Source organism: Podarcis raffonei, chromosome 2, assembly GCF_027172205.1.
Source record: "Podarcis raffonei isolate rPodRaf1 chromosome 2, rPodRaf1.pri, whole genome shotgun sequence".
NCBI lineage: Eukaryota > Metazoa > Chordata > Lepidosauria > Squamata > Lacertidae > Podarcis > Podarcis raffonei.
Window position 1 is genome coordinate 69,322,772 of NC_070603.1, and position 13,434 is coordinate 69,336,205.

Genomic DNA, 13,434 nt, shown 5'->3' on the forward strand with positions numbered 1-13,434 from the left:
CCTTGGCCAGTAAAGCAAGATGAGCGCACAACCCCAGAGTTGGTCACAACTGGACCTAATAGTCAGGGGTCCCTTTACCTTTACCTTAAAGGCATCTAGCATCTCTGGGCATTGTCCAGCCAAACCCCTAATCCACAATGAGCAGAAGGGCTGTGGCTCTGTGGTAGAGGATCTGCTTCAAGTGCAGAAGGTCCCAGGTTCCATCTTTGGCATCTCCAGGTAGGAGATTCCTGTCTGAATTCCTGGAGAGCTGCTGCCAGGTAGGAGATTCCTGTCTGAAATCCTGGAGAGCTGCTGCCAGTCAGTGTAGACAACACTGAGCTAGATTGACCAATGGTCTGACTTGGTATAAGGCAGCTTCCTATGTTCCTAATGGTGGTGGTTCCATTATTCAACTGGACAAGGCACTTAGATTATCTCAACATTTGGAGCAGCGGGCTTTAAAAATCTAGTATTTGGACACCAGAGTTTTTCCATTTATCACATCCCTGTTCCGCTTCTAACAATTTTTGCCAGCAAGACTAAACGCACTTCATATGCCTGAAAGTCTGGAGGACTTGCGCCCAGGGTTACACAGGGTCAGTTTTCAGCTCTCTGAAAACACTCTGACCCAACTCCTTGTCTGTACTCTTCCATGAAATAGCACATTTTCTTGTTTTATGGAAGAGGGAATGCCTTTTTTGAACTATTTTTAAATATATTATATTATGGATTTGAGCTATGAGCAACAGAAGTAATTAGTGGTTATGATTTGATAGAAGATAATAATAATAATAATAATAATAATAATAATTTTTATTTATACCCCACCCTCCCCAGCCAAAGCCAGGCTCAGAGCGGCTTACAAGCAATAATAAAAACAAGTTGAATGATTACAACTTAAAAACAAAATTAAAATACAGCATTAAAATATTGAAACATTAAAATATTAAAATGTAGCCTCATCGCAGGAGGAGAAGGAAAAGAAAAAAGAAAGAGAGGGAGGGAATCAAATTGGCTCCAAGCCAAAGGCCAGGCGGAACAACTCTGTCTTACAGGCCCTGCGGAAAGAAATCAGATCCTGCAGGGCCCTGGTCTCGTGAGGCAGAGCGTTCCACCAGACCGGAGCCAGAGTTGAAAAGGCCCTGGCTCTGGTTGAAGCCAATCTAACTTCCTTAGGGCCCGGGACCACTAGGGTGTTGCTATTTATGGACCTTGAGGCTCTCCGTGGGGCATACCGGGAGAGGCGGTCCCGTAGGTATGAGGGTCCTAGGCCGTGAAGGGCTTTAAAGGTCAAAAGCAGCACCTTAAATATGACCCTGTACTCCACCGGAAGCCAGTGCAGCTTGAAAAGCACTGGGTGAATATGCTCCCATGGCAGAGACCCCGTGAGGAGTCTCGCTGCAGCATTCTGCACCCGCTGGATAGAGGAAGATGTGCAAGGTGTGATGCAAAAGATCATGTCCCGTATGATGGGGCCCCGTGTTATGGCCCTTACTGCTCTTCTCCAGGATTATTATGAACCTGAAAGACCAGGACGAACCTAGGAGATAGGTTGTCCAAAAGAAGAGGAGGGAAAATGAAGGGAGAAAGCAGGGTTACACCCAATATTATCTGTGCCTGCAGGGTTACACCCAATATTATCTGTGCCTAAACTTATTTTTGCAGGTGCGAGGGAGGCAGTTGACAGAAACCGCAGTTGGGCGCAGTTGTTTTCACTCTGCAAAGGAGACAGTTGACTAAAACCGCAACTGTTGTTATCATCAGAGGCCAGACATGTTTCCTGTTTTTATGCTTTCTGCTTGAGTAACGCCAAAGTTGAATAACACACAAACATGGGAGGGGGCTTAGCTAGCCATATAGCCATATGCCATATTAGGTAATAAGCATAATCTTGCCAACTGATTGGGGAATTTGAGGAGGTGGGAGGGAAATGGGCATGCTCTCAGGTATAAAAATGCTTGCTTGCTTGTATCGGGGGGCCAGTCTTTTGGGAACGATCCCACTGGCTACCTCTGTGCGCAGATCTCAATAAAACTTTTTTCTCTGAAGAGGAACTTCCCTGGTGCGTTTGTTCTCTCCTCGGTCCTGGGGGTAAGCGGGCAAAATGAATCCCTTGTAAACTAAGGCTTCAGATGGATGGAGCAGAAGGGGTTAAAAAACTGCATGGAAAGGGGGATGGAAAGTAAAAAATAAAAGCCAAAACTATGTTATGACTGTATATGTTAAAAATGTTGAAACTTAATATAATTTTTTAAAAAGAAAGAAATCACACATGTGCTTATTGCTTTCAGTCCAAGGAATCTTCCCTTCCTCCTCACTCTCCTCTGCCCCCTGCATCCCTGGAAAAAGTCAGAAATGTCCCATGATAGGAGACGAGATTCATAGACCAACTCTGCCTTGCCTCCCTCCTCTGCTTCAGCTTATCGTTCAATGACAGAAGGGCTCTGTTGCCCCCACTGAAACATAGGAAGCTGCCCCATACCGAGTCTGGTCCACGTAGCTCAGATTCACGCAGGCTTATCTCCTGGCCCTACCTTGAGATGCTGGGAACTGAACCCAGGATCTTCTGCATACGAAGCAGCAGCTCTACCACTGGACTACAGTTGTTCCATGCCTCATCCACCCACCAGACCCTGGGAGATGCGGAGAAGGACCCTGGGAGACTTTCTCTCTTGCCATCAGCTGCCTGAGCTGCACTAGACGCTGTTGCCACCAACAGCCGCACACATTGCCCTGAACAGGGGCTGTGGGTTGGGCTGAGTGTTAGAGATGTAAGCAGTGTCTTGGCCACAGTTCCATACTCCCTGGCATGGTTGCAATCTGCCAGAGAGGCTTATCTGACAGCACAGAAGCTGATACAACCAGGGAAATGCCACTTACCACGGATCAGGTGGGCACTCCTGGCTGAGCTGGGCAGGTATGTCCCATTCTCCTGACTTCACTGGTTGCTGGAGAGAAGGCTGTTGGGGAGCCCACACAGATGGGACACTAAAAAGGAAAGTAGCTCACAGTCAATTTATAATGTAAGGCTTCCCTGCGCTCCACCCTCTTTCGGGCCACCTGCCAACAAGCAGCTGTCCAAAGGAGAGGAAAACCGCTGTCCTTGGCTTCCCTTCCTAGAGAGCAAGAGATCCATGCTTGTCGCAAGGGTTAGGACAAGAGGCATCTCTACCCACAAACGAGATGGGAAGCCACAGGTTTCAAACCCCACACTTAATCAAATAACTGGGATCATGCAATCTTTATGCAGTAAGAAACAGCAGGGCCCTTCCAGACTGATGTTTTATTGTGGGCATATCCTGCAACATGTTTTTTGCCACAACAGTAGCGCATCAACGGTAGGTTCATTTTGCTTTATTAGTTGCTCTGTGATGCTTCCCCAACGCTACCACATTATTGCTGTCCAGAGGGGCTATGGCGCAACAAAAGCTGGACAACATCCCCCTCCTAATATTGTGGTATGAAAAATGACTGGATTTGAGCAGGTATAGGATATACACTGATTAGAAATGAAGCAGTATGACCACCCCAAAACTTTTGCAGCCACAAATATTATTGAAGATGGGGTCGCATAGGACTGCCCCGATAAGATCACGATTAAGCAAGGGAAAGGGTGTCGGCGTCTTAAGGTTCCACAAGACTGTTGCTTTTCCTTACACAGATTTGCAAAGCTATCCAAACATTTTCTGCATCTGATGAAGTAGCCTCCAGTCCACAAAAGCTTGTGCCATTAAACAAAAATGTAAGTCTTTAGGCTCACTTGGTAGAGCATGAGCTTCTTAATCTCAGGGTTGTGAATTCGATTTCCATATTGGACAAGAGACCTGCACTGCAGGGAGTTGGACTAGATGATCCTTGTGGTCCCTTCCAACTCTACAATTCTATGAATCTATATGGTACCTCAAGATTCTTTGTTGCTTTTGGAATCATTGGACATCCCAGGTTTTGTTTTTCCTGGTGCTCCTCACTTGCCCCCTGTCCTGTGGATTTTCCCCTCAAGGCTACTTGTAAAGAATTTAGCAGAGTTTTACTGAACAGCACCTGAGACAACACTACCTTCTTCTCACTCTGCAGATAATTAAATGCACTTGCACTCAGCCCCAGACGACATCTCTCTCCGCTGCACGTACTGTGGTAGATGGGAGGCATGTGTGCCTTTGCAAAACAGAGCACAGCTCAGCCACTCCACATTCATCCCCCTGGAAATCACACTCTAGTAAAACAACTACTATTTATCTTTTATACAGCGCCATCAATGTGCTTTACGGAACAAAGTAAGAGGGGCTCCCCTGTTGAAAAGCGCTTACAAGCGAAAATGGGGCAAAGAGGCAGGAGGGAGAAGGGGAAGTGGATCTATATAGCAGTGCACTCACAGGTGCACACACACGGAGCAGTAGGCGTAAGTTGGAGTAGGAAAAACGAAGATGTTCAGAGAAGGGCTTTGCTAAAGAAGTGGGCTTTGAGAGTACAACACAGAGATGACAAAGTACCTTATAATGACTGTCCTTACAAGACGCTCAGGTTTGTACATCAGTGAATCTCCAAAAGGTTCGCTGCTTTCTGGACGCAGTGGAACATAGGAAATCGTCTAATACTGAGTTGGACCAATGTCCCCTGTAGCTCACCATTGCCCACATTGCCTGCCAGCTGCCGCCTAGGGTTTCAGGCAACAGAGAAACTCGATTCACTTTGCATTTTAAAGGCACATCTATCCAAGCCACCCTTTCCAAAAACGACTTGCAAACTGAAAGACTGGGGGGGGAAGAGAACCGGAGAACCGAAATGGATGCCAGGGACTGAACTTGGGACCTTCTGCATGCAAACATTTGCTCTGCCACTGAGCCATGGCCCTTTCTCCTTGTGCCATAATGCTAAGATAGTAATATTAAGAGGGTTTCCCTCAACAGACTTAATGGATTCTAATGGGCAACAGGAGAGGAATTTTGTGGGGACTGGGAATCAGAGTTGGAAGGGACCGCAAGAGTTATCTAGTTCAACCCCCTGCAATGCAGAATTATTTTGCTCAACGCGAGACTCGAACACAGGACCCTGAGATTAAGAGGCAGGCTCTACCAACTGAGCTATCCCAGTAACTCTATGAAGAGTACACAGTTTAATGCAAACCCCCCCTTAAAAAAGAGGAATTCTGAGAAGTGTAACTTGTTAACCATGCTGGGAATTGTAGCTCTGCGAGGGATAAACTACAATTCCCAGATTTTTGTGTGTGGAGAGTGCAGTTGAAATGGATGGTGCATGTGCAGCCTCCATGGGAACAGATATTTTTCTCTCCCTCTTGGAAGGAGAGGCTGTGGGAGGATGCAGCTTGGTCCCTGGTTGACCTGTAGCAAGTAAGGTAAAGACAGGGAGATAACTGATAACTGCCTGATGCTCATCTGTTGCTGCCCAAGAAATCTGCAGCCATTTCCTACTGGGCGCTGTTCCTGTCAGCAGAAACATTTGATAAGAGCCTCTCGACTGAGACTGAAGTCAATGCATTTCAGATTAGCATGTGCTTCTCCGCTCTCGTCTTCTGGGGATCAGCAGCTACCAGTTCTCGAGATCGGTTTCTCTCATTACCAGCCTGCTGCTGCAGAGAGCATACAGGCAAGGGAAGATGGCTTTGCTAAGCAGTTATTCCTGCCGATGGGGAGAGAGCGCCTAGTAGGAAACGCCTATGGCTTCCTGTGCAGCAACAGGCAGCTCCCAGGTTCCTATTTTGACCAGGTTCCCCTCCCGACCCAGATCATGGGAAGACCTAGGTACATCCTTTGCTGAGAAAGGGGATTTTTCACACACGAGCAGGCTGAGGAGAGGTCAGCCTCATCGCTGCTCCCTCATACGGATGCCTTTGCTTATTGCAAGCTCCCTTTCTGCGAAGGACAATCCTGCCAGCGGGCTGAGGGGTGGGGGAGGACAGCCTGTCTGTGCAAATGTGCTGTGTGCTGGAGAATGGGGAAAGGGAGATAGTTTAATGAATAAGAAAACATATTTGAGGCCTCCGTGACAGCTGGGCAGAGGTTCAACAGCAGAGACCGCCACAAGCTGTCTTTGGGCAGCAGCCTCTCCGTGACCAACAAGGGCGAGCACAGGACCTGACAGCAGCTTTTCTGGAAAACGCACTTGCTTTCAGCCTCTGTTTCGAACAGAGCTGGTGAGTGAAAGGTTGAGGCTCTGCCATCTCCCTCCCTGTCCCGTCAGCCCCAGGAAACACACTTTCGCCTACCCTGTCAGCTCTTTGCAGCTTCAGCAGCCAAGGGTGGGCAGACCTGAGGCCTGCATAGTCTTTGGTCTGGTGTCATGCAGGTGGGTAAGGAGTTGGGGGTGGAAGCTGGGGAAAAGGGGGTGGTAGAAAAAGAGGGGAGTCCTGCTTACTGTTGGCTCTGGTTCCATATACTTTGGGCCCTTGCCCCTGTAAGAAATGGAAAATGTCACTTTTTTATAAAAGGCCAAAGGCCTCAGACAAGTTGATCCATCTCAGCAGATTGCAACAGCTAAGGAACCCAAACGCCAAAACCTGGAAGTAAATGCTCCGGTTTTCTAATGTTTTTTGGAACCTGAACATCTGGTGCGGTTTCCACCTGAGTGCAAGAAGCTCTTGCAACCAATCAGAAGCCTTGGTTGTCGAACAGTTCGGAAGTCAGTCAGTCTTCCAGAACGGATTATGTTCAACAACCAAGGTTTGACTGTACAGTGGTACCTCGGGTTAAGAACTTAATTCATTCTGGAGGTCCGTTCTTAACCTGAAACTGTTCTTAACCTGAGGTACCACTTTAGCTAATGGGGCCTCCCACTGCTGCCATGCCGCCGCCATGCGATTTCTGTTCTCATCTTGAAGCAAAGTTCTTAACCTGAGGTACTATTTCTGGGTTAGCAGAGTCTGTAACCTGAAGCGTCTGTAACCTGAGGTACCACTGTATACTTGTGTTTTACTGAACTTGGATGTGCCTGCTTTTGGGACACCCCACTTCTTGCAAGAAATGTGTAATCAATAAAACTCTTTGCTGCTTCACCAATTTTGCTCAGACTTTATTTCAAGGGGCTCGGGACTAGCGTTTTTATATCTTACACCCCACAGCCCTGCCCACCATTGGATCTAGCCCTGCCCTCCTCCCACCTGCAGCAGAGTGGCCCCCCGCTACTTCCAGTTGTCTTAAACCCTGGCCTACCTGGCAGCAAGTCAGTGTGCCAAGTCCAAAGTTCAAAGTTTGAGGGTCGATCCATACAAGTGAAGTCCAAAATCCAAAGGTCAGGAAACGATTCAGGGTCAATCCAAGCAGCCAAGTCCAAAGTCCAGCAGTCAGGATACAGTCCAGAGTCATACCCGAACCATGGAGGTCCAGGAGCCTCCAAGTCAAGGTCCCTCAACATGGGCAGTTGAGCAGAAATAGCCCCTCAGCTCTGCTTCCCCTTTGTCCTTTCCATGCTTATTACAGGATCTGGCTTGATGAGGCATGTGACCCTCACCTGTCCTGAGCCTGCTCCAGCTGAGGAATCACACCTCTCCTCCCAGAGCTAGCGAGCTGCACCTGGCCAGCTAGGGAGCTGGGCTGTGGGCCCTTGCCTGCCTCAGCCACCCCTCCCCTGCTCCCTGTGCTTCAGAGCCCTCCATATTCAGGGAGACAGCTTGCTCTGGTGTAGCTAGACACCCTCTTCTTCCTCTTCCTCCTGCCCGTTGTCCTGCCAGTTCATGACACCAGGCTGGACAGGGTTGGCAGTCCAACATGAGATTGACAGCAAGTGTTAAGAAAAGTGACCAAACAATTGAGAATGTTAATTTGAACTTTGGGAATTTCAAAACACCAATTTCATTCTGGATGTTAACATTTAAAGTTTAACAAACATAACCATTGTTACCATTACTGTTATTTTAGTACTACTACTATAACTATTTATATACTGCCCTGCATCAAAAGATCTCAGGGTGGTTCACAAGAACCTTAAGGCAATGTTAAATTGCTCACTCATGTTTTACACCTTCACAAAAGCAAAGCAGTATCTGTAACGTGGAATGTCTGGACTTTCCTCCCCCAACTGCACTGGGGTGACGGACCTGGGAGTGATTTGGGGAATGGTCTCTGGGAATAATCTTGAGGTCTAAGTATACATGGGAGGTGATCCTTTAGGTGGTCTGCCTTTTCTTCATTTGATTGCTTAAATGACATATTATGTCAGTGATCTGCTCTCAGATCCCAGTTTCTCTACTGCTATTCCCTCATATTCCCTGATTTTGCCTAACACTATCAGCGCCTAGGACTTGCCGATCGAAAGGTCGGCGGTTCGAATCCCCGCGGCGGGGTGCGCTCCCGTTGCTCGGTCCCAGCGCCTGCCAACCTAGCAGTTCGAAAGCACCCTCGGGTGCAAGTAGATAAATAGGGATCGCTTACCAGCGGGAAGGTAAACGGCGTTCCGTGTGCTGCGCTGGCTCGCCAGATGCAGCTTGTCACGCTGGACACGTGACCCGGAATTGTCTCCGGACAGCGCTGGCCCACGGCCTCTTGAGTGAGATGGGCGCACAACCCTAGAGTCTGGCAAGACTGGCCCGCACGGGCAGGGGTACCTTTACCTTTTACTATCATGCTCTAAAATATTCCTTAAGGAATTTGTGTCTGATGAGTCCAGAAAAGTACCCAGCTAAGAAATAAAAGTGATGCGTAAACCACCACATAAGCCCTATACTACTACTACTTGGTGATTTCTCTATTGGCTTGGAAAATAAAATAGAACTGATGGCTGGGTGCACCTTAGTAGCTCCTGTGTGGAGATCCCAGTGTTGGCACTGGAGAACTTCGCCCAATGCTGGTTTTGTATAATGTGCCCAGTACCATGCCAGAGTGTGGTCGCCCTAGTTCTGCGACACCTGGGATCAGGATGCTCAGAACATCCTCTCCCTCTTAGCTTCTTTGAAGCCAGTCTGCCACACAAAAGGAGACAGACACAGCTGCAGAAAAAGGTGCAGCCAGGCTTGCAAAGCAGAGATTATTGCTGCCCAGGCTACCGAGCCAAGCTTTCCTTTGTTTGCTCACTGCTATCAAGTACCCTGAGTGAAAGTGCTCCAATCGAGCAGCGGTACAGGCTGACAATTTCCGTGAGACGTCCGCTAGACACTGTGCAGAGAGACGAGTGGCTCTGTCCCAAGGTGACACCGTCCGCCGCACGCCCTGGGACTGTGTCAGCTTTGCCTGGAAGGAGGCTTGTGGGAGCGGCTGCTGGTGGGATCCCCAGCCTGCCGTGGCTGCTTTCATTGGTGTCTCCTTGAGCCGACCCTGAGCACTGGTGACAGCTGAGCTTGGGAAAGTCATTCTGCTCTTTCCTTATCACCAATTGAAAAGATAAACAAGGGGTTTTGCTTCCAGCGGCAGGCCTGCAGTGGATTGACAGTTAACGAGGAAGAAACCAGGAGGGTTTCTTTTATGCAGACATCTTTTATGCAGTGAAATTGGAGAAAGATCTCAGATGCACTGAAATTTGGCAAGTTAACAAGGGAAGGAGTGCATGCCAAGGCAGTGGAGGACATGGCAGCTGAAGACGTGGCAGCACCAAATACAGCCTATTGCTTTTTTATTCGTTTTTTACCTTGCCTTGCCATCAGCTTCAAGCAGCAAGCAGAGTGATTCTAAGCAGTTAAGTTCCACACAATTTAATGGGCGTCACTCCCTAGCTCAAGCTGCTTGGATTACAGCCGCTGGCTCAGGGCCCGTTTATGCACTGCACAGAATCAGGAGGTGAAGCTTTTCCTATACCGCCCCACCTCAGACAACAGGTGGCGAGTCATATCTGAATCCTACACATCTAATTGATTGTAGGAAGCAACAATGTCAAGAAGGGTTTATTGAGTCTTTCTGCCCCCCAATGCAATTTTTCCTCCATAAAGAGAGGTGGTTCCTCACAAAAACAAAACATCTCTTTTTTACAGAGGAAAGAACTGCTTTGGACATGCAACCTCCTCACTTTTCCATAGAGAGCCAGAAGTGCCCAGTTCAAGCAAAGCTTTCTCACTGAATATATGAAATAGGTTCAAACAAAACTTTGAGGAGCCCACGGGACTCGGGGAGCAACAAGGCTCCCTATGGTACTGGGTGAAGGTGAAGGGCAACACTACCACTGTTTTGGCCATGGAATGGACAAAGCCAGCAAGCTCTAAATAAAGCCCCCTCCCCCCCATTCTTCCAGCCAGGTAGGGTTGGAACTCAAGATGCCTGAAGCCCAGATAAAGGAAAATCTATCCTGTATCATTTTTCCCCCCTGAAAAGGAAACCCCTTCTACCCCTTCCTTTCTCTTCTGCACACGCAGAATGCATATACGCCTTTGCAGGACACCTCTAGGCCACTAAAATCCTTCTGTCTTTAGCAGGAGTCGACACCAGCCTTTTCACAGTAGATAAAACAATGTCCCATTAAGATAGCATGTCATCCTTCCTTTAGTTCTCCCTGGCCTTTGTAAGCAATTTAGAGACAGGGATTTCTTTGTTTTATGTGTAATTGCTGTTACCTGTAACCTGCCCTTGAGCTCTTGCAATAGCACAGGCTCTGCATCAAAATAAAATAAAGTCCCAAGAATGTAAGTATTTTGTAGAAACATGGAACAATTAGGTAATAACAGAACATCAAGGTGTGGGCTGCTCGCTTTTGCTGTGCCACAGGCCATGTTAGATACCCCTTGGGCCTAATTTTTAGATTCGAAGCTCTTTCAGGCAGGGACTGAATGAATTATATTACGGTACAGTACCCAGCACAACAGAGCTCAGGCTAAATGTGGCCTTCAATTAAAATTAAAACAGCAGCCGAGAGGGGATTGATCATAGGACAAGCAGGGGAGCCACACCATTGATACCACAGCCTCACAGACCTGCTATGTGTGCGTGTAACTCAGGGTAGCAATTGGCAGACTAGAGACCCCATTTGATACCTGCCTTGATTTTTCCTTTCCTATGCCAGATTGGAAATCTACCCCAAAGCACCTTGGCCAGGGATAACCCAGCCTGCCAGATTTAAGAAGTTGGCCATTTCTGATTTAATTTAATCTAATATATTAGGACGAAAACCCAATTTTTGTCCTCTTTTTCTCTCCTCTTTTGTATTTATTGATCTGTGCTCAAGTCATGGTACCTGCCCGTGTAGAACGTAAGCCGAAGACTGGCTAATCTTGTCCATCACACTCATATTCCCTCAGCAGTGTGAAGTTAGTGCAAAACAGGGCAGGCTATAACCAAAGCTATACACACCTCTAAAGAACCATTGTTTTTAATGGCAGAAGCACACCTTTATGTCTCTCTCACTCATATAACAGGTCTTAAAAATGCTCAGCTTTGGCTAGACCACTCACCAAGTTTTTGACATATGCAATAAGATGCCTCATACTGACCAGTGGGCTTTTTTATGGACACATAGGTTTGAAGTAATAAAATAAAACAATAATAAAAAGGATTCCCAAACAGCAGAGGATTGCAGATTATAAAAACATAATAAATATATTTCATTTTCTTTTATAATTGAAAAGCAAGGTTGAAGAGGCATCTATAAAGTTCACAACCAATTCAATACATGACAAATCCTGTATGGTTCATACAATATGTACAGAAGAGGGATGTCTGAAGCTGGTAGAGAAGTTGCGCTCTTCCTGCCAGACAAAGTCAGTGGAATGGAAGAGCTTGCTTCCTATTCCGTTTCCAGGCCCTTTTTCCATTGTGCAATGCTCAGTATTTCTTCCTGCTCCTGAGGCTGGCTTTGGCTTGTTTCTGACTGCCAGAGCCAATGGCGAGCTGTTTTTTGAAGTCCACTAGGCAGTCTTTGGCTTCAGAAATGGAGGTGAAAGATTTAATTGGAGAGTCACTACAACCTGCTTGGGGATAGGTGCTCTGGACATTGTGGCTGCACTCTGCTTTCTTGCCCACCTCTGCCAAGCTGCACCTGATAGGAGGGAAATACAAAAGAAAACAAAATGTAAAACCAGACAGCTAGTCTTACAACATGAGTCTGTAAGCCATAGTCTTACAAAATGCAACTCTTCCAACTTCCTCCTCTTTATTTATTTAATGCATTTTACCCTGCCTTTTGGTCCCCTTCAAGGTGGCTCACAACCTAAGTTAAAACGTCCTACAAAACACATGCAGTAATAAAGATAAAAAGAGAAGAGAAAGAATATTGCACAAAATAGAGCAAACATATAAAACAATGGGGAGGAAGAGGAATTGTACTAAAGGCACAGTTGAACAAAAAAGTCTCAGCAACTTGTCTAATCACCAATAAGGAAAGCCCACTGGGACACCCTGGAGGAGGAAGCCTCAGACTCTGGGCACCAATGCAGAGAAGGCCCTGTCTCTGTCAATTTGACCTGCAATGACAACAGGGTGCAGAGCAAGCTTCCCATTATTAATGCAGCAAGCAGGGCCAGGTCATGTAAGAGAAGGTGATTCTTCAAATATTCTAGTACCGTTTAGGGCTTTTTAGGCAATCAGTAGCACCATAACCTGTGCCCCTATAAATACTGGCAACCAATGAAGAAGATATAAAATGAGAACTCTGCTGTCTAATGTAGTCAACACCTACTAGTGTTGAACTCAGAGTTATTTCCTTCCCGCCTGCACTCAAAGGTATTTCCTTCTTATTCAGAAGTGGCTGAGTTCCTTGTCCATCAACGGCAGAAACTAATGTTACATACAGTCAACTTTCCACCTTACTGAAGCCTTTCCTTTGGCTTTGCTGATATCACAGTGCTCAAAACCTGCACTAAGGTGGTCATACTTTTGCTACGGCAGGTGAAAGACCCTGTGGCACTGGCTTACCTTGAGTCGTCTTCTCCAGAGAGTGCGGCAGCCTCCTCTGCATCTGAAATGAGAGTGCATCACAGGATCTTAATCCCACCAGCAGTGGTCCAAGATTCCAAGTCATAGGAAGTGCAAGTTCCATTTTATTTTGCACTAGTGACTGCTTAGAAGCAATCATGGCAAGTATGAAGCTTAAATACAGGAATACATAAAACCTCATCTGGAGTATTAGTTTTCCAGTCTGAGCATTACACTTTCAGAAGGATTTTGTAGACAAATTAGAACAGGTTCAGAGGAACAAAGATAGTCATTGGTGTGGAAACAAGGCCAGTGAGGAAATGTTGAAGAAACAAATGCTGTCCTGACCCCTGTACTCCTGTTTTGAACCCCATTGTGGAAGAAGTAGTCATTTTTCTGTGAACATGTTGCTTGGTGGGGGAGGGAGGGGAGAAGAACTTCAGTTTTGTTGTGGGGGGAGGTTGTCTTTTATCATGAAGTAGCCTTCCTCAATCTGGTATCCTCCACATGTTTTGGACTAGTATTCCCATCGTCCTTGACCCTTGGCCCCAGCCAGCACAGACAATGGTCAGGGATGATGGGAATGGTAGTGGGCACAATATTGAGGAAGGGTGCCTTAAGGGTTCATACAGTGGTGCCTCGCAAGACAAAAAGAATCCGTTCCGCGAGT

General features: G+C 46.9%; 1 protein-coding gene across 5 annotated transcripts in view; it reads right to left on the bottom strand.

The window, feature by feature from the left end:
- Positions 1 to 11,424: 11,424 nt before the first annotated feature.
- Positions 11,425 to 13,434, bottom strand: part of UIMC1 (ubiquitin interaction motif containing 1) — a 79,464-nt gene continuing 77,454 nt past the window's right edge. For 3 of the 5 annotated variants that reach the window (XM_053377205.1, XM_053377204.1, XM_053377203.1), the window contains exons 13-14: positions 12,765 to 12,807; positions 11,425 to 11,889 (exon numbers count right to left, since the gene is read on the bottom strand). In XM_053377205.1, coding sequence (XP_053233180.1) covers positions 11,676 to 11,889; positions 12,765 to 12,807 — 257 coding nt within the window. In that variant the 3' untranslated portion in view covers positions 11,425 to 11,675. The remainder of the gene's footprint in view (positions 11,890 to 12,764; positions 12,808 to 13,434) is intronic. The other 2 variants (XM_053377206.1, XR_008328959.1) reach the window with 2 other exon arrangements.